At 43.1% G+C, this 24,752-nt stretch overlaps 1 protein-coding gene across 3 annotated transcripts in view; it reads left to right on the forward strand.

Moving 5' to 3' along the window:
- NEURL1 (neuralized E3 ubiquitin protein ligase 1) overlaps nucleotides 1-24,752 on the forward strand; it is a 142,532-nt gene that overhangs the window by 66,712 nt on the left and 51,068 nt on the right. For all 3 annotated transcript variants that reach the window (XM_071446051.1, XM_071446049.1, XM_071446050.1), the window contains 2 exons: nucleotides 14,680-14,921; nucleotides 19,322-19,643. In XM_071446051.1, coding sequence (XP_071302152.1) covers nucleotides 14,820-14,921; nucleotides 19,322-19,643 — 424 coding nt within the window. In that variant the 5' untranslated portion in view covers nucleotides 14,680-14,819. The remainder of the gene's footprint in view (nucleotides 1-14,679; nucleotides 14,922-19,321; nucleotides 19,644-24,752) is intronic.

Raw genomic sequence — 24,752 nt, forward strand, 5'->3', positions numbered from 1 at the left:
ATCTATCATTCAATTAGTTTAGAGGCAGCAGGTGTCCCTTCAGGAAGGTTTGCAGTGTCTATTGACATGTTCTAGGGAGTCAGTTGCATATGTAATCAAAGCAAGTACTCCCACAGCCTGAACATTCATATTGTTAATAGTATAAAATAATTTTACCAAACAGATATGATTACCATTGCAGACATAAGCAGGAATTAAGAAGAGGTTATCTCTATACATATAATCTCCAAACTTATATGGCTGCGTTAGTTTCAACAAAGAACTTTGCATCAATGATATCTATATGTGCAGAGGGTTGCATTAAGAACAGTCTAAAAATTAACCCTAAAGGAAAGGGAGTTTCATGTAAAGTGAAAGCGAACCAAGGGGTGGAATTACTGATTGCTCTCAGGAGTTGTCAGGGGTCAGTGATGACACAGCAGGGTGCTGAGCTGTTGGAGTGTGGCTGTGAGCCACCAGCTTGGCAGTGCATGTGCCCATGGTTGGAGCACATGCTTCAGCCCTGTGGGTCCCTGAGCTTTGCTCTGGGGTTGATTCCCCTGACCGTTGTTGTCCTTTCATTTTTCTTCTTGTCTATTCACCTCTAAATAAATGTTTTACTTTGAAAAAGTTTTTCTCTGAGTCCAAAATGAGTCAGAGCCACCTTCTCTGTAGCTCTTGTTGAGTTAGTCTCACCAGTATTTCTGTTCCTTGACTCTGTCCTTAATTGTCTCTTGAAGGGACACTGTAATTTGTTGGCATTAAAAATAACATTTCAGATAACTGCAGTTGACTGAGGAGAGGAATCCTTTGGTTCATCTGAGATTTACCATGGGCCTGATAGCTGAAAGGCGGTGGGCTCAGAGTGAGACATAATTGATTGGATGCATGAACTTATTTTCTTCATTAGACACATTGATAGCACTTCTGTTTTAAAGAAGAAGGGAAATAGTAAAATGGTCATATAATAAAAGCTATATACATTCATGAACATTATACAGTGTGCTCCTGATTGCCTCTCATCTAACAGCCAGCATCAGCAGAAATCTGAAGTTCTTGCCCTCTCCATCAAGGTAAAAGAACTTTTTTTCAGGAGGAGCCTTTGTGTTAAACCAAGGCCTGTTGCTATGAAAATCAGCTCCTTTTTGTGGTTCATCTTACATAATTTTCTGCCTATACCAGTAAATACAGAGAGGGAACATGGAGGGGTCGTGTAACACTCATGGTCTGACTTTGCCCCATCAGGTTGTAGGTCACAGGGTGGTTCTGCACAGAGGCTGTGGGAGGCAGGTCCATGCCTGGTGACCTTCCCAGACATGCTGGGTCAGCTCCCAGGGCTCAGAAACTTGCTCACAGGAGACCTTGATGAGGTCTGGAAAACAGGAAAGGACCCAACACTTGTGTCAAGGAGGAAGGATGTGACTTCTCTATAAAGTTTGCCTGGATAGCAGATGCTGATCCCATCACTGACTACCCTAACGAGAAAGTTCCCACAAGTGACTTGCAGATGGCTCAGTGTGATTCTGAAAATGCTGGTTTAGTCTCACTTCTGGTAAAGTCTTTGGTTTACTTGCTGTGATTTCATGAACCTTCTTCTGGCTGATACTGCCAGATTTTCTCTGTGCTAGGCCCTGCTGTGCAGCCACGTGGCGCCGTGTGGATGCAGCACTGGAGGGTTTTGGCCGATAGACTCGTTTGTAAAAACAGGGCCTGCTGTGAGATACTGGGGTGGGACTGAAATTGTGTTTTTCAAGAAACTCTGAGGCTTGTGGCCTGGCTTAAACAGAGCCCAAGCAGTGTCTCTTGAAGCAGGAGGGAGTTTGAAGGAAACGTGCCTGTGTTTGAGCTGCACCTTGGCAGGTCTGGGAATTGGTTGAGGGTTTTTGGCTCGGACTCCTGCAAGAGCCTGTTTGTCAGTCCCCTGCAGTGCTCCCTAGCAGCTGAGCCCTCAGCTTGCTTTATGAAGTTCAAGTGATCCTCAGGCTACTGCAAGTCCCAGACCTGTGTTATCAGCCAGAGGGAAGCTGTGCAGCCTTGAGAGAAGTGGAGGGTTTGATCCTGGGAGGGCTCTCTGCCTGTGGAGAGGAGGTTTCTGCCTACAAAGCAGGAATGGGAAGGTGCTGTGCAGAACCCCAAGAGAATGCTATCCCCTGCTTGCAAGAGTACAAGGGGATTTGAGCCGTAAACCACATTGTGGCACACAAAGAAGCCATTTTAATTTCAGTCTCTGCTGGAGGCACCACATGGAAAAGAAAATGCGATTGGTATGAAAAGAAATGTTTACGTTTCTAGGAGCAGAGACCTCCCAAATAATTAGTATCACTTGACAAACTGCTGTTTAAAATGCAAGTGGTTTAAGTGCTGCAGCTCAACAGGCATTTGTCAGAGCTCTGGTGTAAATGTGATCCCTGCTCTGGGTTGGTTCCTGCTGTAAAGTAAAGGAGATTTCCGGTAAACATCTTTGCTTAAGGAAAATTTCTCCATGGTTTTATCTTTTCCTTGGTTGGATAACCTAAATGTTACAAACTGGACAAATGGCAGCTTGGTGGCAAGAGTGTTTGGGATACTGTTTTGGAATGAAAGAAATCCTGGATTTTATTTTTTGTTCATCAGACCAGGCTTTTGGTCAGAAGAAAGATAGAAATGTCTCATTTTCTTTAGCTTTTGGGAGGAGGAGAGTAAAGGAAAGGCTTTTGGGTGAGCGTTTTGAAAGCCACAGCTTCATCTCTGATCTGCCTATCTGTAATATTCACTGACTCAACCAAAAGTGCTTTAAATAAAACCTTACTTTTCTCCAGAACTGTTTGAAGACTAACTGAAGACATAAGCGTTGTTAAGAATTGGTATTTTTCAAAGGTTAAAAAAATGGCAGCCTATAAAGAGATTGAGATAAAAAAGAAAAAGTTAAAAAAAAAAAAGGATCTGGAAGATGGAAATATATGGGTGCCTATAATGTACTGAAGTATCCCAAATCAAAATGACTTCTGTCTTTGCACACCAAATAGAATCAGATAATCAAATATAAAATAGAGCTTTAAGAATCTAATTGCTTTTACAAAGGCATCACTGATGATACAAATTTCTTGCAACTTGCAAAAGGAGAATTGCTCAATTTATTTTCTCATTATCTTAAACTAGTTCAATGGCACCCTTTGTTTTTTATCTCTGAAGGGTAAGAGACTATCATTTGTGGTGCCTTCTTGTTTTATGATTCTGAGTGAAGCTATGTGCTTAGAAGGAACACGAGATTGGGAGTCCTGATGGGTGCTGGTCCCATACAGATCTCACATGGAACTGGAGCTATGGCATGGTAGGAGTTGCTGTTCTTCTTCTCTTAATCTCTCTGCACATCAGTGGCTTTGCAAAAATGGCCAAAGAGATCTTGATCAAGAAGCATGGCTGTGACAAGATTCCTGGGCAAACCTGTCTCCTTTCTGACCAGCCCAAGGCACTCTTGCTTGAGCAAGGGTGGGTGATTCCATATCTTGATATTGTGTCTCAGGATCTCAGCATTTGGATTTTGGATGGTTGCTGACTGTAAAATGATCTTGCTCTTTTTGGCCTGTGCTATTCTGTGCATGGCTCCCAGCAGTCAGGCTTAGGTAGGAAAGTGGGCAGTGCTGTCTTTGGGATGCTACAAAGGATATTGCATCATGTTAGAAATGAATTCCTGAAAATGTAGATGCAGTGATTGCAGTTCCCTGCATCCTTCCTACACAGGTGTGCAATGGCATTTATCAAACAAAGGATAAAATGTCCAGGATATCTGTACCAATGGTAGGTAAGGATAAAATTCAGAGAAATAGCCTACAAATGTACTGCAGATAGTTTTGAAAGTGCTAAAGTCATTCACCAAGTTTGCAGGAGTTGACTGCAGCTCTCACAATGCCCTTCACCACAAATCCTGGAACCATTTTGCTGGGAGATGTTTCTATCCTGTTAGTTGCAGAGTGGCTACCTGACCTCTCTTCACCCACTCATGAGCTATCCCACAGAGAAGTTTCTGCTCTGAGCCCTCATACATCAAAGCTGTTCCCTGGGGGCTCCAGGTCATGCCTCATCCCAAGCTGATTGCAGCTTCAGACTGACCAGGGCACAAGTGGTTGTGGGGGATTCAGAAGCTCTTTAGCATTTGACAACTGGAATATTTTGAGATTTATTTGCTATATATATACATGACAATACACACTTTCCATCTTCTCCTTATGCTGTGCTTTGGAAAGTCCATACTTTAACCCTTGTGGACAGACTTTATCAGTTTGTCTTTGGTGATGTGGCAGAAGCAGTAATGACAGAACCATCAGTACCATGGCTGGTACTGCTGGCTCAGTTAGTGCAGAGTGGGGTGTGTCATACTGTGTGAGTAGCTGTAATAAAGTGTGGATATGAGCAAATTACCCTTAATAACTTCAGTATTCCAGAGATTTTGAAGTATTCCCTTTGGGGGAAAAATACAGATTGATGGTGGTTTGGGATTTGTGCAACTTCAGTTCGATAACAAATATTTTCTGTTTTTCCTCTGTGTACTCTATCTACAGAGGTAGGTTCAGATTTTGAATTGAGATCTGCTTTTGGATGCAGAAAACTAATCAGGGAGATTCTTCATGGCCCAGAGGTCTGGATTTGCAGACTCCCCTTCAACAGCTGCATTTCCCTGTGCTGTCAGAAAGAGCATCTGTCAGGGATGCAGTGTGGTCCTTATTACATTATAATTTAGTGCTGTGGCTTAGAAAAACAGGAGCATTTATGTACTTAAAAAACAACCCCTGCAAACCCCTAAAAAAATTCTAAAAAAATTAAAGCTCCACTGATCTTTCTTAGCAGAAGAAATGCCCCTTATCTGAACATTGACTAAAGGATGTTACACTTTTTTTTAAGCTAAAAAAAGCAAGGAAAATGGATAGATGAGTTGGTCTCCACACTCAATTGCTCCTTGCTTTTCTGAAATAGTGTATGTGTCTTTCCCCTGAGAGAATAAAGTCCCCTGAGCCCTTTAGGCTTGTTTCCAGTTCACACGTGATCTTCAAGGCACTCACACTATGAATGTGGCTTCATCAGGAACAATGCTCTGACTTGTGTGGCATCAAATTTCTTCCTCTTTCCACTCTTATCAATACATCAATATGGAAAAATGCCCCTCTGCATGAATTGTAAAACTGTGTGTTGTTCCTATTCCAGGCTGGCTTGGTTTTCTAGCTCATCTCTCTTCTTTCAGCTATTTAGAAAAGCAGTCAACTTTTCATCCTCATGATGTTCCTCCTGTGCATTACCCAGCTTCAGTAGATGGCAACTGGTCATCTGTGTCAGGAAAGGTCATGCAAGTAAACCTGCAGCAATATAAAATTGATGAAAACTGAATTACTGGCAAGTTTTTCCTGTTTGTACACACTGATGTTAAATTTCAAAGCCAGAGATGGCAGAACTTCCTTGGTGTGTTCTCACAGGACACATTGGGGTACCTCCTCTACAAAAGAGCTGACTCTGTTACCCAAGTCATTAGAAAATAATCATGAAGGTTTGGGGGGGTTCTGTGAGAGCTTATAATGAAAGGGCTTGGAGCTTCTAGTTTGAAGTGTATTTTTGCCTATGCAAATCAGAGAAGACTAGAACTAACTTCCATGTGCTGTTGTGGTGACAGAATCAGTCACCTCTGGCTGTCCTCTGGGACAAGGAATAGCACTGGCCATGAGTATGGAACAGCATGTCCTGAAAGATCCATTAAAATAACAGAAATTCAGATAAAACATATGCTTGCTTACAAAGTTATGTTCCTCTTATTCCTATTTGTTTTCTCATATGCAGCCTGTAAACACTTCTGGGCAGGACCCATCTCCTCTTTCTGTCTTTGTGAGACTGGGCATGAGGTGGTGGCTAGCAGGTAGGATGACTTTTAAAGAAATAAAAGAGGTCTGTGTGCTCTTGTCCTCAGGCAATAAGGATTCAACACCCTTGGTCTTCTACTGGCTGACCCATGGCAGCAAATGCTAAGGAAAGCAAGCTCCTGCATGGACTGCTCCATCAGCTGTTTGTAGCAAAACCTGAAGTGAGGACTTCATGGGTCTGGCATGGGAATTGCTAGGCAGGATGGTGGAATAGTATTCACACTGGTTCTTTGAATAAGCACCAGAGATACTGCTTATTTTAGTTAAAATAAACTGTAACTTTATGGTCGGACTGGCTGGTGGAGTTTCATGTTTTAATTCAGTGGTCCAAGTTCAAGTTCTGCTCTGCTAAAGAAACAGAGTTATTTACTGGTAAAGGGTGTTGAAACTGGTGCAAGCGATGTGCTGCAGAGCCAGATGAGAGTGGGAAAGTCAGTAATTTAGATTCCACTTGTGACTGTGGTAGAGAAAGTGCAGATTAATGAAGGAATGTGTGCATAGAGGGCCAAATTCTTGCGTAAAGGGAGAAATGTTGCCCTTTCTCCTGGTTTTGCCTCAGCAGTACTTATATTATTTGCCTGGAAAATAAAAACATTTTAGTAGTGTAGTGGTTAACACTTCTAATGCTACTAGAGTCCTCCCTGGTGTGGGCAAAAGTTCTTGTTTATTATTCTATTTGTGCATTGAAGGTGCTAGGCTGGGAGCTTTGCATCTGGGCCCTTGTGCTGTCTCTGCCAGGTGCACAGGGAGTTTAAGAGGGTGATGGTGGGACTCAGGCATGGAGCTCTGTGCTTTCATCACAGCAATGTACCTAAAAAATGCAATTTTGATGACAAGCTTTTGCCTCATTTAGTACCCAGTGCAAGTTACTTTGCAGGAATATGTTATAGATTAACTACTGGTCTGCCAAAATAAATCCATCTCTTTATAACTTTGTGAGATTGGAGAGCCTTGGTTAATCACAAGGGCCTGTTGTGCTTTAGGAGATGGGGAGTTGTTTGGGGTTTTTTTAATAAGAAAATAAGAGGGTATGAAGCATGAGGAGAACAAACTAGAATAGTACAAGAGGTTGGGGAAAAAAAAAAAGGAGTAAAGCTAAGTGAGAGACAAATGCTGGATAAAGTGGGGCCAGTGAAGGAAGGGAAAGACTTAAAAGAGAGAAGTGGCTGAGAAACTTTAATACTTGTGACAAGGGAGGAGGAGGAAGAAGGAGGAAGGGATGGCAGAGAAAGCAGAAAGGAAGGTTGTATGTTATGTGAGTTTTCCTGGAGAAGAAATGGACAGAGGAAGAGAGAGTGGAAAGGAAGAATAAAAAAAAAAAAAATATGGCTCCTATAATCCTGAAATGTTTAAGAGGATGTTAAATGTGGCCAAATAGTAAAAGTAATAGTAAATTTTGACCTGCCTGATAAGTTGCTAGCTCAAATAACCCCTTACTTTAAGGATATATTTGCTGCCAATCAGGAAATAAAGCCAGTGGAATCAATGTCTTTCGGGTGTGGAGCAAGACTAGAGTTTCAGGTAATTTTTCCTTTGTAAGCACTTTCATATTCCATTTCACAAGAACAAAAACCCTACAACCCCCCCTGCATAAACAGCAGCCAGGTGACCCTGAGTAGATATATATTTAAAGAACTTCCCTTTAGGACTGCTTTTGGACTTCATATTGAAAGGAAATCTTTGACATTTGGGTAACTGATGTGGATGGAAATAGTTTGGACTCTGTTCTGACTAACAGCAAAGAGAGCAGTGCAATTTTCTGATGCTGAAAGAGAGAGTTTTCAGTTGATCAGAAAGAAATTAAAATAGGCAAAGAAAAAAAGAAAACAAAAACCACAACAAAAACCATAGAAAAGACATACTTGGTGACAGTATTTCCACAGCTACCAGTCTACAGGAAGGAAAGAGCAGTGGTCTCAGGTTGGGGACATAGCATATCAACATCAGATAATTTTGGCAAAAGATCATTGCACCTCACAAGTTTAAATATGGATAGGGTAAGGGGCTGGTTGTGGCAATTGTGCTCTCAAGAGACCCTGCAAGGAAAAGCAGCAGGGGATTTTCAGGAGGAGGGGTGTGAAACAAGAATGGTTTGAGCACTGTGTTTTTAAACAAGACCACACACAAAATAACCCACCTTTACAATATCTTGAAGTGACTCTAAATGGATGTTTTACATTAGAAAAAAGGCACACTCCAAGTGTAATTGTAATGCATGATAGGAGAAAAACTGCTTTCAGAGAGTCTGTAGAAATGTCATTACAAAATAAATCTTCATGGTAGGTGGTACTGAACACAATCTAAACTCTGCAGCTGGGTAAGAGGAGATGCTCTTGCACTGCTCTACCATTCATCCCAGTGCAAGTCTCTCTTGATTGGAGGTGGTCTCTGATCAGGGAGCTGTGCTAAACAGGACACTTGGGATATGGAAGCATCCTCCAGCTGATCATCCACATAAGCATAATTCAGATATGCTCCACAAAGTACCCTGTCTCTTTCCACTGATGCAAAGAAAAGCATCCTATTATCTTGTAAATATGCAGTGGGAGTAGCCTGATGTGGGCCTAATTCAGCATCTTGAGTCCAGGGGCACATCTTTGATTTTACACAGGTACAACTCAAAGCAAATTCAAGTGCTTGAGTTCAGAACCACACTTAGCTTCTCTAATTTTCTTTGCATGGCTTTGTCAGTAGGCTACACCATTTCTACCATCTCTGGGATTTTGGTACTACAGATCCATTTGCTTGTCCCTACTGCTCTTACCTTTGATTTCTCCTGCTCGCCACTGCTCCCACATTGTTTCTAATCCTGACAAATAAATGAAGTTTAACCTTGATAGGTTACCTCTGTTTCTGGTGAACTCTCAGTATTCAGACTTTCAAGCTATTACACTGTAGATGGAAAATGTGCCCAGGATAGACTTTCCATTAAACTGTATTTAAATTGGAAGAGAATGCTGGCACCTCAACAAGTATTCCAGAATTAGATCCCAAAATACTGAAGCTAGCTAATCTTTTGGAAGAACAAAAAACTCTTACTGATTTATATTTAGCAGGGGGAATGCATTTTAAAAACACAGCCTATATGAGGCCCCTTGAAGAAAACATCTTTTACATTGATTTGTAGTGCATGGAAATACTACACAGCCATAAAATATTTGCACTTGGGCTCTGCTTTTATGCCTTTTTTTTTTTTTTTTTTTTTTTTTTCAGTCTGAACTGTCATGAACTCTCTGAGAGTGGCTGCTCTGCTGCCTGTGGCTGTGCAGTGAGACAGGGCTGCCTGTGGGGCAGCAGCTTTGCTGCTCATCGTGGCTGTGCCCAGTGTTGCAGGAGGGGAAGGGAAAAGCAGCAGTGCAGGCAGCAGCACGGTGGGAACACCCAGCTTGTGACTGTGGGGCTTTGGTTCAAAGTGCAGGTATTTGTACTGTACCTGGGACCTGTGTAGAGAGGGATGAAGGGCCCTAACCTCAGCAGCACAGCTCGGAGCTGAGTGTCAGCAATGACTGCTTGGGCTTGGTTTACATGATTGTAAAGGAGCAGGAATTCTGTAATGTTAGTGAAAGTGTCACGTGTTCTATGCATAGTTCTGATCTATACTAAGGAAATGATTAACTGGAGTTTCAGTAGTTGTGAGAGGTCAATTGCTTATCCCAGCTGGGCAGTTTCTGGAAAAGGAGCTATGGCAAGAAGTGGGTTTGTTAATGCAGTGAGTCAGAAAAGCAAACACAACTTATAAATTATATGTTATCTTATGGCCAACAGTGTATCAGCTTATCTTTGAGAAGATAAGGATTATCAACGGACAGAGCATGGAAAGTTCTGGGTGTTTTTCTTCCTTATGTCCCACCATCTGCAGCACAGACAGATCAGCCATCACCCTGGGCAAGCTGTTTCTATTCCTCCTGAAGCATCAGATATTAGGAAAGGAGAAGATTAACAGACTGTACATTTACAGGAGGATGATAAACAGAATTTTTGAAACAGCCCTAGACCATAAACCTAACCAGACTTAACTTGCTTTCTTTTGTTAGAAGACATATATACATTATTACATTTCTCTGCTGACAGAGCCTACCTGATTACAGCAGAGCAAAAATGTTCTAAATCAAGAAAGAAATCTTAGATGCTTCCACAGCATGATTTTTTACTTTGATCTTCTCATTTCCTACCCACAACATCAACCTACAATAGTCAGTTAGTCGTCTCTAGTAAAAAAAATGAAGTAGCAGTAGCACCAAGATACAAAAAGAATAAGATCAGAAATGCCTCCCTGCTGTCAAAAACATAATTATTGCACATGCAAGTTGTTCCTGCCTGTGGATCAGAGGAGTTGCTGCAGGCTGCTGTAGAGAGGAGTGGCTGCTGCTGATGCAGGGATGTCAGTCCCCTTCCCATGGATTTGTCTGGAGCCTGGGGGTGCAGCTCCCAAGACAATTCCTCCTGCCCAGCAACTTCCAGGGGGCTGCTCACCCCCTCTCTCCTTACCTGGCAGAAGGGAGCATATGGCTGCTTGCTTATGCTCTGCTGTTCTTATGTGCTTAGTGGGCTTATGGTCCAGAGGGGCTCGGGGGGATTTGCACAGGGAGAGGGCAGGGAGGGACCTGGAGAGGATCTGGGTCCATGGGAAGTGGAGTGGTACCAGAGGTCTCTGTGGTGTGTCACAAGAGTAACTGAATTTTTGGGAATGACTGACATTGAGTAAACAGTGCCTAATTAGGGATCAGGAGATGGTTAATGATTACACAGCATCGAAACTGAAGATGTGAAATTTAAAAATTCATTTATTAGGGGAAGAGATTTCTTCTCAACAGCCTTGTGTCCATATAGAACTATATTCGCACTTTTATTCTTGGTATCATCTATTCTTCAACAAAGAAAAGGGCCTGATCAGCCTTGGTATTTTTGAAGTGCTTGCAGAGCCATCAGCTGGATTGCTCCTCCTGGAGATGGTGTGTGTGAGGATCTGCCTCCTCAGCTCAGTCCTGCACTGCTGTTCTCTCCTTCTGCCTCTCCTGCATTTTGAGGGTCTTCCTCACCTTCCTTCCTTCATCTGGCAGAGTCTTCTCTAGGCTCTGCACAGAGGGATTTTCTCATATCTCTGTGTAATTTCATCAACAAACATTAGTTCAGCCTTATCCTTCCTGTAGCAAATTAACAGATTCACTTCTCATCTCTAGTACTTAAATCTATTTTGACCAGCCTAGACTTTTGCTCTGAGTATTTTGCCTTAAAAAAAATTACAAACAACTCAGGCTTATTATAACTGAAGCAGAGCTCTTATTCTTATTCAGCTCCTTTCATCTACTTTTTTAAAGCTTTACAAAAGTTGCCATGCTCCTGACTCTTACTGATAGTCAGAGCCTCAGCATTGTCTTCAAGCAAGCTTTTGTAAAGCCTCACATCCAGGCTCTGGCCAGGGACTCCTAAGCTGAGGTGTTCAGCTGTGTTGCTAAAGAAGCCCCACTCCCAGGTCACTGCCTGGCACTCCTGCAGGGGTTGCAGTCTCTGTGCATCCTGTTGGACAGGACATGTCTCTGCTCCTCAGCTACAGCCCTGCCAGAGATGGAGAGCAAATGCACATCCCAGCTGAGCAGGGAGGCAGAGGAAATGCCAGTGTCTCTCTGAGCTCAGCCTCCTAAATGCCCTCAAACACACCAGTATGAGTCTTGCAGGTCCCACTTGCATCTATCCCATCCTCAGGACACAGCCTTTCTCCTTTCCTTTCTGTTCTGAAGCTTTGAAATGATCTCTTCTGCCCTTGACAAACAAAGTCTTGCTGTGCTTGTATTGATTACAAATTTCACCTGTTGCACCTATTTTCCTGCCCTTTGTCCTTGCTGTCACTTTTTGCATCTCTTCCATTAATTTAATTTTTCTTTCTGAAATGAAAAATCAGTTTCTTTACTTTGAGGGCTCCAAGCAAATGAACCACTCCCTTCCCACCACTTGTCAGTCAGGTCTGAAGGATGGATCCATTGCAGATCATCCTGCAAACAGCCCCAGCTTCTGCTGGCCAAGTTTTATACTGGCTGGGGGGAGGCTTCTCACAGATGCTGTAAAACCACCCTTGTTGTCTTTCATGTCTCTCACTGTAAAGACAGCTTAGACAACTTTGCATTTCAGGTTCAAAAAAAAAAAAAAGGACTGGTATTATCTCCTTTCCTATGCATGTGGTTTGTCTGCACCTGCCTCTTTTCTTGCAGTTTGCAATTTAAATGGAAAATCTTACCCTATGCACGAACCTCCTCACTTGATACATCTTGTCACCTCTAAAATAGCACAGATGAAAATAAGTTATGCTTTGGCTTTGACTTCTTTTGGAGTCTTGGATGGGAATGCTAGATCTGACCAGCTGGCTGAGATCCACCTTGTAGATACTTCCCTAATTCACTAAAGTTTAACCTAAAACACTCCTTAATTTGGATTTAGCACTCTACAATTAACCCTTTGCATTTCTATCATTAAATACCCAACACTTGAAAAGCTATAGTCTCTTCCTGTGGAGAATCAAAGCTTTGCTTTGGCTTCTTGGTCATCTTGCCATGCAAACATGAGTTCTTCACTGTGGTGACAGCAATCTGACAGGGTCCTTGTCCTCCCACAGGCCCAGGGAGAGCTGCATAGACACTGGAGATACATTATTACTTACTCCTTCCAGAACAGCAAACATGTTTTTAAAGGCAGTGAAGATTTGCATTAATTTATGGTTCCCTTTCTCCTGTGCACATGCCCTGGGTCAGGCTGCATGTGAGAAAACAAGGTTTGCAACCCCTTTCAAGTTTCCACTGGTGTTAAGCTAATGTTTATTTTTAGTAAACTGTATTTCAAATTGTGCTTTTAAGAATCCTTTTGCAAAGCCTAGCACAACAATTTCAATATGTTTTATCCTTCTGAGCTTTTTATTAACAAATATAAAAGGATATAAAGGATCAGTGTAACTAGTTATGCTGTATTTCACTGATAATTTTCAAAAGTATGGATCCAGCTCAAGAAATGGTAAGGATTACAAGCATTCATCTCAGTTGAATTTTTTCTCCCTGTGCTGCTACTAACTACCCAGCTTTGGGAAGGCTGTGTGCATGCTCCTTCAGGGGCAGGCCTTTTCTGCTGTGCTGTGTGGGTGTCCCTGTCCCCACACCCACACATGGTTTCCTTTTCTTTGTTCTCAAAATCCTTCCCTTTTAAGTGCTTATCCAGTAAGGCCACCTGCCAGATAAAGCACTGTCAGCTTCTCTTGATAAGGTAATAACTCTGAAACACTCTTCTCCATTCATAGTGTGGTGTTTGCCCTGCATGCTCCTTTCACTTTGCCTTGCCTGCAGCACAGGTACCCCTGTCCCACCCCAGACCTCTCCCCAGGCAGACAAGGATATGTCAGTTTCATTTGCTACTGCATGTCAGTCTTTGGGCTCTGTTTTAAAGTCTTGTTTTCTGTTTCTTTCAATTCTGAATGATATTTATTTCACACACTGTAAGAAATTTATCTTTAATACCTTGCAGTCAGTTTCCAATCTGAAATGATTTTTACAGTATTCTCATAAGTACTCAGCCTGAGGATGTGCTGTTACAGCTTTGTGTAGCTACAAGCTAAGACTACCAAAAAGGCTGGAAGGAAGAGGGTCTGGACTTTTTATTGCAAAACCAAGAGTTATATTAGAGGTGCAAGCATTATTTTATAGTAGCTATAGAAAGACATAGCAGTGAGCAATTAATTTGTGTGAAGAATATAGATAATTAGTTTCTCTAGTTTGCATGTTTGAAGAGTACTGTTTAGTCATGCATCTCTGCAGCACAAACTGGCACATTCTTAAGATCATATTTGCTTTTTTAGTGTCCTTCAGTCTGTCACAGAATAGTCCTGTATTCTGTTGGTACTCTGATTCCAAATTTAGGAGTATTTCCTCCCAAACATGTGCATGATGCAGTGTGTATGTGCACACAAGGAAGAGGAAGCAGATGACTTGTGCTCAGTAGAGTGGCTGTTTTGAGCTGGAACTGCTGCAGGCTCCCTGTTGGAAGGAAATCTGCCTGTCCATTCATTCAGGAACAAAGCTGCTGCCGTGGCTGTGCTGATCCTGCATCAAGGCTTTCTGTAGAGTCTTGAGTGGAGAAAGATGTCATTTCTTCCATCCTTCACAGCCTTTCTCCCTCTTACCTTTCCTCACTGAATCATAGAGTCCTGGTCAATGCCCCAGTGACATGTGGGATCCCAGCTGAGGTTCTTATCAGTGGAGAAGAGAGGAGACTGGATGGGAGTTGGGGGAGATCCAGCTGGGTCACTGCTCAGGGGTGCTGGGGTATGAATTAGCAATGTGTGTGCCTGAGCTGGCACATGGCACAGGTGGATAGGGCACCCAGGCACATGGAGACAAAAATCAGTGGAGTTGCTGTTGCAAAGGAGGTGTGAGACAAATGGTCAAGTTGTGTAGGAGTCCTCTGGAAGTGGAAGATTGTTCCCTAGGTGTGACAGCTTTGATACAGCAACTTCACAAGTGCTTTAGAACCAATTCTTGTGCTCTCTTCTGGTCTGTGGCCTCAAGATGGCCTGTGATTTCAGTGCTGAGGTGCAGCCCCAATGTCATGCTCTGTATTGTCAGATTGCCCAAACAGGAGTCTTCAGTATCCTTGCAGTTTTTTACTGCAGAAGATGGTCTAAAATCCCTTGCTGGTTTACAGTTTAAGGATTTGGCTACCTTTGTTTTGTTCTACCTAGACTTTCTATGTGAAGTACCTCTGTTTTTGTTTTTTTTTAATTGAAAATTTCCATATTACTGACAGTATATTTGAAGCCCTTTTTCGCCCATTCTGCTTTCAGATTCCATTGGTGGGTCGTTTTCAGCTTCCTCCCACCGATGCCACCACAAGCAGAAGCACTGTCTCCCCATCCCACAGTGTGGAACTCTGTCCATCAGCCCTCTGCTTTTCCATCCTCACACGAAGGGATCCCAGATCATCATGGACACAACACAGAAGGCAGTGAAGCGCCAGGCTAGCTTCTGCAATGCCATCACCTTCAGCAACAGGCCCATTGTTATCTATGAACAAGTCAGGCTTAAGGTGAGTGAATTATACCTTCCCTTTTTGCCATGGGATCTGCTGGGAGTGAAGGCTGGGGTGTACTGGGCTTTGGTGCTTGCAGCAGATCTTTAGCCCTTCCTTGAAAAGTGCAGTAGTCAGGTCTTGGCCTTAAAGAGCTGCAATCTTCATTGGTACTGCTGCTGTTGCCACTGCAGCTCTTGGAGCCATAGGTACAGACTGCTGGAGAAACTGAGAACAAAAGGGAAATCCTCCTTCCAAAAATACTTGCACTGATGTTAGACAAGTACAACAGATTAAATTGAGATCACTTGGAAAGCCAGGAGATAAGAGGTCAAAAAGGACCTAGAAGTGAAGGTTATTGCTCACATGCTTGGCAGGAAAAGCAAAAGAGTTTGGAGGAAAGGATGAAAGGAGCAGTCAGTGTGATCACTGTTGCTGTCTAAGAAAAGGACCTTTTTGGCTGTCTGCTAACTGCTTTGTTGAATCAGTCACCTGAGAGCATTAAGATCAGAGGAGAGAACATTGCAGGGATCACATTTTTCTCTCTGGCACAGGCTGATTTCACTTCCTTTGTGTCTGTGGTAGCCTGGAGGATGGAGTTTGTACCCCTGGTACCAGGCCATGCTGCAGCTGGCATGAGAAATCCAGCTTGTCTAAGACAAGATGTCTCCATGAGCACCAGGAGCTGCTTTCTGATGAAGAAACTCCTCCATGTCCTTAGGAACTGAAGCACTTTTCAGATTATCAGCATCTTAAGGAGCTTGGGACCCTTGAAACTTTATCCTTGATACTTTCCAATCTTTATGCCCTCTAGTTTATGGGACTGTTTTTGTGTTCATAGCCAGTTTCATGCCTTTGTTGGCACAAAAAAGGTCATCTTTGGCCACTTTAGTTCGTGGCACACATGAGGGATCTGACTGCAAATCCTTCATTTGTGCAGTTTTCCAGAAGATTTGTCAGCATATAGATACCCAGTTTGAATGATCTTGCCCATTTTTAGAGGTCCTGGAGTGCTATGTTCTACAGCAGCATTTCAGCCTTCCCTGCCTCTTCCCTCACAGCCAGCAAAGGAGGGACATGCTTCCTTTTGGAAATATGTGGAGATTTCAGTGATTTCAGGCTCAGGCCCAGAGATAGAAAATCCCCACTACAGGTTTGTAATGCTTCCTGTGGAGCTCTTACTGCTTCCTTCCAGGCTGGAAGCCCAGCAGGAGTCTCTCACATTGCCTAATGAGATTTTTCCCATGTTGGCCAGCAGTTTGGACAAGCAACTGTGACAAATAATTTGGGAGGAGATGAAAGCAGCATTTCACTTTTGAAGACACCATCAAAGATTTGAGTGGATTTAGTGGTTTAGGGAAAGGTTCTGGGTTATTTCTCATTCTGAAACAAGGTAGCTATCTGTGGAAATTCACAGTTGTTTATCTGTGTATTTGGGTATTTTAGCTTACATAACATATGTGAAGGATATGCATGCAAATCTGCACAAGAGATTTATGAGCAGAGCTCCTGCTGACTCCAGTGGGAAGGTCTCATGGGAGTAATCAACAGGCTTTAGCAGAACTTGTGCTCTAGGGAGGGATGAAATGTGAAAACATCCTTGCTTTTGTACGATAAATCCATCCTGCAACTGTTTGTGCTTGTGGTAAACAGCACCTCAGACCTTCTTACCAGCCACACACTAACCATGAGCCCACTCATTCAGGTCCTATAAAGTCTAAACTCCCTCTGGAAAACTGAGGAAAGAAGTAAGGAGATTTCATTCTGTTTATTAGCTATTGTATCTCAGGTTTTATTCTGACATTATTTTGCAGATCTGGGAGTATGGGAATATGGCTGTCAAGCAGCCTCAGAGACCAATGCTCCAGTGTGCTTTCTTCCATGTAATTTGGGGCATTGCTAGGAAGTATAGCTCTCAAAGATGGCATGAGGCAGTAAAGATGAGGAGCCTGAATCTGTAAAAGCAGCAATGGTTTAGCAGTTTGCATGTTGATTCTGTATTTTCTTCCCCTTCTGGTACCCAGTGGACCTCCCAAGCTTTTCTGCTAGCAGTGGCTGCTGAAAAGAGAATTTGGTCCATCATTAACTGTTGCCTTTTTTAGCAAAACTGTGTGCCCTTTGTCCAGCTGTGTCTAATTCTTGGCAGGCTTTATACTTGATTTTAATTTGGATATTAGTTTGCCTGTGGTCAGACTGTATTGAGAACTGTTTATAGGTGCTGGTTAATACATGGACCATGTGCAGCCTCAATTACCATATGAATATTTACTTCACGCTGCCTGTGATTGCTGTGAAGTGTTGGCAAGAGGCTGAATTGTACAAATGACAATGAGGCCATATTTATCTTAGACCCAAAAGCTTTTAGGGCTTGCAGTAAATTTGCTGCAAAAAATAACCCAGGCTTCTTCTTGGAGTGTGTTATGTTTCCCTGTTTTGTCATGTGCACACCCTGTTAACCCCACTTTTACTGGGGACGTGCATGATGCCATCCCATCATGGCCAGATATATAAAATAGCAAATCTGCTTCAGTCCTTTTTAGTGTCATCCCAGTGTCCACCCCACAAGCAGGAGCTTCCCATGGTTCCTGGGACTGAGGTCAGTGCTCAAGTGTTTCATGTAAACAGTTCAGGTGCCTGGAAGGACTTGAGTAAAGAGCAGCACTGCCTTAACCAAAAACTTGTCTATTGATAACTTTTTTCTGAGCTCTGAGTTATTTTCTCTGATACTTTAATTATAAAAGAGAAATCTCTAGGCTTTGAACAATGTCTTTGTTGTAAGGTAATTGTGACCCCAAGGGCATGTGTTTCAGATTTGCCTTGGAGAGGAATATGTAAAAGGGAAAACACTGTATTTACAAATTTGATTAGGAGGGAATTCAGAAGTCCAAAGAAAACATCTTGTAGAATTCCTTGGTGAAAATTCTGTGCTTCCAGGCTGTGACATGTGGGGCTGCTGCCAGGCTTTTGAGAACAGTCCTGCAGTCCTGGACAGTTCAGTCTCTGCCATGGCCATTCATCTGAGCCATTAGTGCTTTGGCAGAGCATGAGATTACAGAAAGGCAACAAGTTTTGTGTGGCCTCTGGTAGGTAGGTGGTACCTCTCCATGTTTCTGCTCTTGCCCTGTGGCCAGCAGTGGAGTTGCTTGAGGCTGCCAAGGCATTGATGGAAGATGACTGTCCCAAGTGCTCTTGAGTTTGCTGCAGGTTCAAAGTGTGAACAGATGCAGTGATTGTGGGTCAGCTGGCATGCAGGAACTGTCCTGGCCCCACATCAAAGTTGGATCCACCATCCTTAGATCTTTCATGTCATAGTCTGGATGCTGACAGGCTGAACCCCTTTGAGAGGAACAATTCCTAGCAGGTTCATACTCAGACAATAAAATGAGAGGAAAAACTTCACCAAGGACATCACCTGAGGACCATACTAACTCTGGAAGACTCCTTGCTACCATGGGGAAAAAAAGACACCTTATAACTGGGTAGTGTTTCAATGAGCTGCATGTGTTTAGGACCTGCTGCCTGCTTCCCACAGATCCCCTGCTGGCCAGGGCTCAGTTCTTGTGAGTAGAAGCTGATGACTCTGAAGATATCTGTGATCCCTTGTCTTGCTGTCTGTCAGGTGCAGAAGGATGGGTATAACACATGAACCATTCCAAAAACCACAGCAGATGTTCCTGACCCCTGACAGACTGAGCAATTGCATACTGACAGGCTGGGGTGTAGTTATGCACAACATATTTCACAAAACACCATTCACAGCTGAAATAAGTAGGTTTTCCCAATCATAAGATAACATCTATTGTTGCTTCAAAATTTTGTATTTAACAAAGTCAAATACTCTATATTGTGCTTTCCCACACACAAGTTCTCTACTGCAAGGCTGTGATTTCAATATATCATCCAATATGACAATTTGTTAAACAAGTTAAACAAGGGAAAAACTGTCTTTTACTTGCCTGAGAAGCCCAGAAAACCCTGTGGTGGTAACTGTGATTCTGGAACTTTTCTCTCAGGTCAGAGAGAGGAGAGACCCCATCATCTGAGCACCATGTGGGAAGAGCTCTGCTGAGATTAAAGGTCTTGTGCCCAATTTTGGCACATTTTGTGTGAGGGTTATTCTTAGACCAAAAGGAATTACCCTAGAAATAGAAATGAATCATCATGCAGCTGTAATTACATTTCACCTATCCACATAGATTTAATTTGATTTATTTGGTTTTAAATATGGGCATTGTATCCTAAGTGTGCAGCAGCATTGCTGTGTGCAGCTGAGAAAGCTACAGCAGTGTTTGGTGGGTAAAATGTTTCCTAAATCTGGTGGGGCTGCATGCTGGCCACCAGTGTTGGATGCCTAAATCCTGTGGTGTGTAAGTTGGTGTTCCAGTGGCCAGCCTGTCATTGCTGTGTTGTCTTTGCAGATCACCAAAAAGCAGTGCTGCTGGAGCGGGGCCCTTCGGCTGGGCTTCACTTCCAAGGACCCATCGAGGATTAACCCCGACACTCTGCCAAAGTACGCCTGCCCTGACTTGGTTTCCCAGAGTGGCTTTTGGGCCAAGGCTCTGCCGGAAGAGTTTGCAAACGAGGGGAACATCATTGCCTTCTGGGTGGACAAGAAGGGGCGGGTGTTCTACAGGGTGAATGACTCCCCTGCCATGCTCTTCTTCAGCGGCGTGAGGACGGCAGAGCCCCTCTGGGCCTTGATCGACGTCTACGGGCTCACCCGGGGAGTGCAGCTCTTAGGTGAGTGCCTGGGACCAAGCACAGGGGTGATGCTAAGGCATCCCTGACAAAGGGCCAGCCTGACACTGCCTGTTCCCTCTCTGTGCTGGGACAAGTGCTGGGAAACAGCTGTCCTTCCTCCCCAGAGCGTCTGGGGATCAATTTGAAACTTAGCACTTAAATATAACCTCAGTGGGAGGTGGGAAACAGCTGCTACAACATAGCACTAGAAGCCATCTCTAAGTAAGTGGATTTCTGCTCCGAGGTGCAGCTTTATCAGAGAATAGCCTGGAGTGTGTCACATACCTTGTAAGACTTTATTTTTATATCATCTTGTGCTTTCCCTCTGCCAGAGTGGGGAAGTGCATTTTATGCACTGTGGTTAAATCCTTCCTGGATGGCGCTGTTACGATTTTCTGTCTGGTTTAATGGACAAATTTGAAACATGGCTATCTTTCAAATTACCTGAGAGAGTCTGTGGCTGGTTTTTCCAGGATGTTTTCACAGACAAGTTTGATTTGTCCTCTGGAGTCTGAAGGCTGGATATACAGTTGGGGTTGGAGGGTGAGGAGTGCTGAGTGCCTGTGTCTTCTGCCATCCTCACGTGAAATGAAGATAGTTTGGCATTCATGAGGACTCAGTCCCAGATGTGCAGGCTGTCAAGGTTTGGGCTATTTGAGTTTATACATCTTAAAAAACTGAAAAGAATCTCTGAGGACTGAAGGGCAGCAAGGTTGCTGGGGGACCAGGAGTGTCAGCACACAGCCTTAGAGATGGCTTTGCATTGTCACTGGGAGGCAAATTGCAGCACTTCTCCATGTAACAGTGGTTTCATGGGTCTTTTCACCATGGAAAAGGTTAGATGGTCCCTTCAGGAGGTGAAGTTCCTTCTGAAGATGAGATGATCTGAGGCTGAGAGAGATCCTAGTTTTTTCCTGCCATGCAGCCTGTTAAAGTGACAGCTTCATGCTGTATATCAAAAACATCAATTAAACTTCTTTCTGACAGTTCTACCTCCTTCCTGCATTCTGTGCTCTATTAAAAAATATGGTGGCAGGATTACCCATAGCAATCAACAAAACAAGAAAGAGGGATGTTCAGGAGATGAAGAAATGAGACTGACCTTGTTGCAAAAACTCCTGGCCTGAGATTGCACAAGGCAGAGGAATTGAAGAATTTCTCAGCAGCTTTTTCTTTTTTTAGGTGCAGAAAGATTTATCTTTTGTTGTGAATCAGCTTGAATCAGAGCCACTAGGCATCTGTTCATAGCCAAGGTGGTGATATTTGAATTGGGATGGAGAATTTGGGCAAATGTCATGCCAAGGGTTCAGTTAGGAAGAGCTTACAAATGACTCCAAGTGCTAGGGCTGTTCTTGTGAGATTTGGCTCCTCAGAACCACTCTGCCTGATTAATGAGGGTCCATAACTCTGGATTATGTGTTTCCTTTCAAAACGCCCGAGAAACCATTTCCTATCCGTCATCTGCCCCTGCATTGTCCTAGCATCTTCCACATCCCCTTTCACAAGGAAAATGTGACTTCTGCCAGCCACTGGCTTACCTTTAGTCCAAGAGGCTCCAGACTCTTTGGTGAAGTCCCTGAATGAAGCAAGCAGCTTCTGAGTTTACACAGTTGGCGTGGAGCTCAGATATGTATTTATAGCTTGTTCCAGCAGCCTTCAGCAGGCTTTATGCCTGAAACTGTGCTGAAACGGCTTCCACCCGAGTCCTCTCCACCTCCATTCATTATTAAACAGCACTAAAAGTCAGAGAAGGGAAATTGTCAGCTGTGTTGCCCCTGGATCCTATAGACATTCCCGTTACTATGCTCTGCATGCCTGCTGTAGTGTAGCAGACCACACATATAGCACAGGACAACTTGCCAAAAACTCCCAGGACTTGACAAATGAATTTCATAGCTTAGCTACAAACATATGGTTGAATTCAGCCTGGTATGGCATGCAGGGCATCTGATGGAGGCTGGGGATGCTGGAGCAGTATGTTGAGCAGAAGAGCCTAGCATTTCAGATTCCAGCTCAGTGATTTATTACCCCCTAACCCCAAACATAGTCCTTATTCTTAAGTCTCACTATTTTCTCAATGCTTGTAGGGTTACAGGGTCAAACTGCACCTCTGCACAGTCTCCATTTGCTTTTATGTGTAAGAATCTCACCAAAAACTTTACCATTTCTGGTGTCTTTCTGTTTATTGCAGAATTACTCCCTTCCCACTCCCAGTAATGTAACTTCACTTCCAAAGTGAGACTTGCCAAAGGAAGGACCTGCAGCAGTAATTCTTGTGTCACTGCAAGATCCCAGCTCTGCAGGGAAATGGACAGTGTGCATTTATGTTCCCAGAAGTGACAGCATCCAAAACTGCACATTTTTATTTGCTTTTCTGCATTACACTGGCAAATCACTTCCAGCCCAAATAAGGGACTCAGTAAAGTAGGGTAATGACTAAGACTAGTGACACTGTTCCTGACTTTATTAGATCCTGACAGATCTAATAAAGAAATGAAGGGAGGCCCAAAGCCTACAAGAGTTAAGTGATTTGCCAGAGCAAAAGGTGTCACCTGCCATCATCCTTTGTACCCAGCTCAGTCCTGCCTCTCTAGCTGCATCACAGGCATTGCACAACATTCTGGCATCACTGAAAAACAGCTGGTTTGTACCTTAATTTTTCATTTGCCTCTGCTTATGTCTTTACTGACAGCATCAGCCTTAGTGACAGTTACCCATGTGTCAGTACTGCTGTCACTGCACAGGTGTATGTGGCTGTCACAGATGTTCCTGGGTCTGACTGCCCTTGCTGTATGTTCAAAGGCAGAGCCCTTTAAGCAGCTTCTTTGCCAGCTGGATTTTGAAATGAAGCAGGGGAAAAAGATTTGCACAGTCCACTGCTCTGCAGCCAAGGGGAGTTGGAGCTGAGCTGGGACCATGGTTTGCTGTCACTGCTGGAGTGATTCAAAAGCAGGGACTGGTTTAAATCCACCTTGAGGTGGCTTCAGCGATGAGGTTCACAGTGCTGACAGTCACAGGTGAGAGGCTGCTCCTTGCTCTCCTCTACCCACATTATAGAGATGAAAAGGCTTAAATTCACCCAGGAATCCGGTGTCCTCTGAGCACAGGGTCTCAGCAGGTTTTCTGCTACAATGTAAGGGCCTGCATAGAGGAGTCTGTGACAATGGAGTGCATGCATGTGCTGTGTTTTAAGGCATGAGTTTCAGTGTAGGTGCAGGCTTACATGACCTGTAAACATGCCCTTATACAGTGACTCTCCTGCTGACATGCTCAACTTGCAGGCAGGGTGGTTTACAGCTCTGCTTTCCTTTTTGGGCAGCTAGTTTTGCACAAGTGCACTTTTACATTCCAGGGTAATTTAAAGTAATATTTACTAAAAATGTGGCTTGTCCTTATGGTATCACTTCAACATACACACATGCTCATTCACACTTTTAAAAAGAGTCCGAGAAAAATGGAATATAAGCAATCTGCTGCCTTGCTGCTATAATAAAGCATCAAAAAAAAAAAAAAAAAAAGAAAATGAAAGGCCCAGCTGTTAAAATTCTGGAGTCTTCAGAGCTGTGGAGGAAGGATGGCAGCTCATGGGAACCAAGTGGTGATGTCTCATGCTAACCTGTTTCTCTCAAGCACTGGGCTTGAGCCTGGCATGTGCACTTTCCATGGATTCACTGCAGGACAGCAAGGTTGGCAACTTCCCTCATTCATGTGTGCAGTACAGCATGAGTGTTCTCAGCATTTTCCTTTACCTTTGGTGGGGGATTACAGGTTTGCCTCTTCTATATGGTGCCTTTTTGAAAACCACAACTTTTTTTTTTCCTTTTGAAAATCACCCTGTGTTTTGGGCAGTGCATTGCAGCACAGCACTGCAGAGTGGTTAAGATGGGAAAGGCCCTATGAAGATCATCTAGTCCTACTACCTACTGTCTTTTCTTTCAAAGCACAATGCAGGTACTCTCAAAGTACAGAAAAATGGGGCTGCAAAACAGTTATGATTCCAGAATACCTCACTTCTCAACCTGTGTTTCCAGTGAGGTAATATGAGGTACAGTCTGCTCATTTTCCTTGGTCCCATTCTTTGCTAGTATGATCAGCAATCACACCCCTTTACTGTTTATTACTCTGTTCACAGTCTTCTCCCATCCATCAGTACTTTCATTCATGCAGTATTTTACAGTATTCTTGGTCTTTTACCAGCACAGGCTTTGAAAATCAAGGATTATTTTATTTAGATTGGCACACTGAGAGGCACCTGTTGAAAGCTAAGTCTCACCACATCTTGTAAATATAAAATATATGAAAAGCTAGTAAGACTGTGCAATGTTGGAAAATTTTAAATGTGTATTGAATGTGCATATTAGATTTGCCCGAAGTAGAAACATATATAGTATAAATATATATTTCAGTCATAAATATATGTACAGATCCTGAGAGAATTCAATGGAAGTTCTGTATATTGTATTAGATAATTGAGAAATCTCTTATTTCACCAGATCCTCTTCCTACCTTATTGTCTGATGTTTGCAAAGTATCTAAGTCAAAATGTGAACTGATCCTGGATGGAAATGTACCCATCTTGTGCCCTCAAGCCGCTGTCTCTTTGACAGGGAAGTTGCACATTTTTTAGGGAAAGAAAGAAAGAAATGTTTTTATTTCTTCATGCCTGTCAGTTCTTACGTAGTTTGAATCTCTAGCTCCCAGCCACCTCTAGAAGAAACATTAAATAAGCCTCAAATGAGGTAGATTTATGGGCAAATTTCAGGTGTTAATGGTATAAGACTGTTGATAAATCTAATTTATTGCATGCATCTGCAGTTTTACTGCGTGGTTATTACTATTTTATTTTCCAAGTGAAAGCTTATTTTCCATTGCCCATGGGAATTCCTCTTGTTGCTATTCTGACACGTGCAAATAAGCAGACTGATGTGCCAGGAGTGCTTTGCACTAAACAAAATTGGATAATCAGATATGACTGCAGTGTATTTTTATAGGGTATTGTTGAAAGTGGAAGCTATAAACAATTAATCCTTTTTGTGGAAGTCTGTGACTATCTGATGGAAAAGCATAATAAGTGCTTAAACAGAGTCCTACTTAATGAAGGCAAGAGAC

Source organism: Agelaius tricolor, unplaced genomic scaffold (assembly GCF_023055355.1).
Source record: "Agelaius tricolor isolate 1412-34295 unplaced genomic scaffold, bAgeTri1.0.p SCAF_22, whole genome shotgun sequence".
NCBI lineage: Eukaryota > Metazoa > Chordata > Aves > Passeriformes > Icteridae > Agelaius > Agelaius tricolor.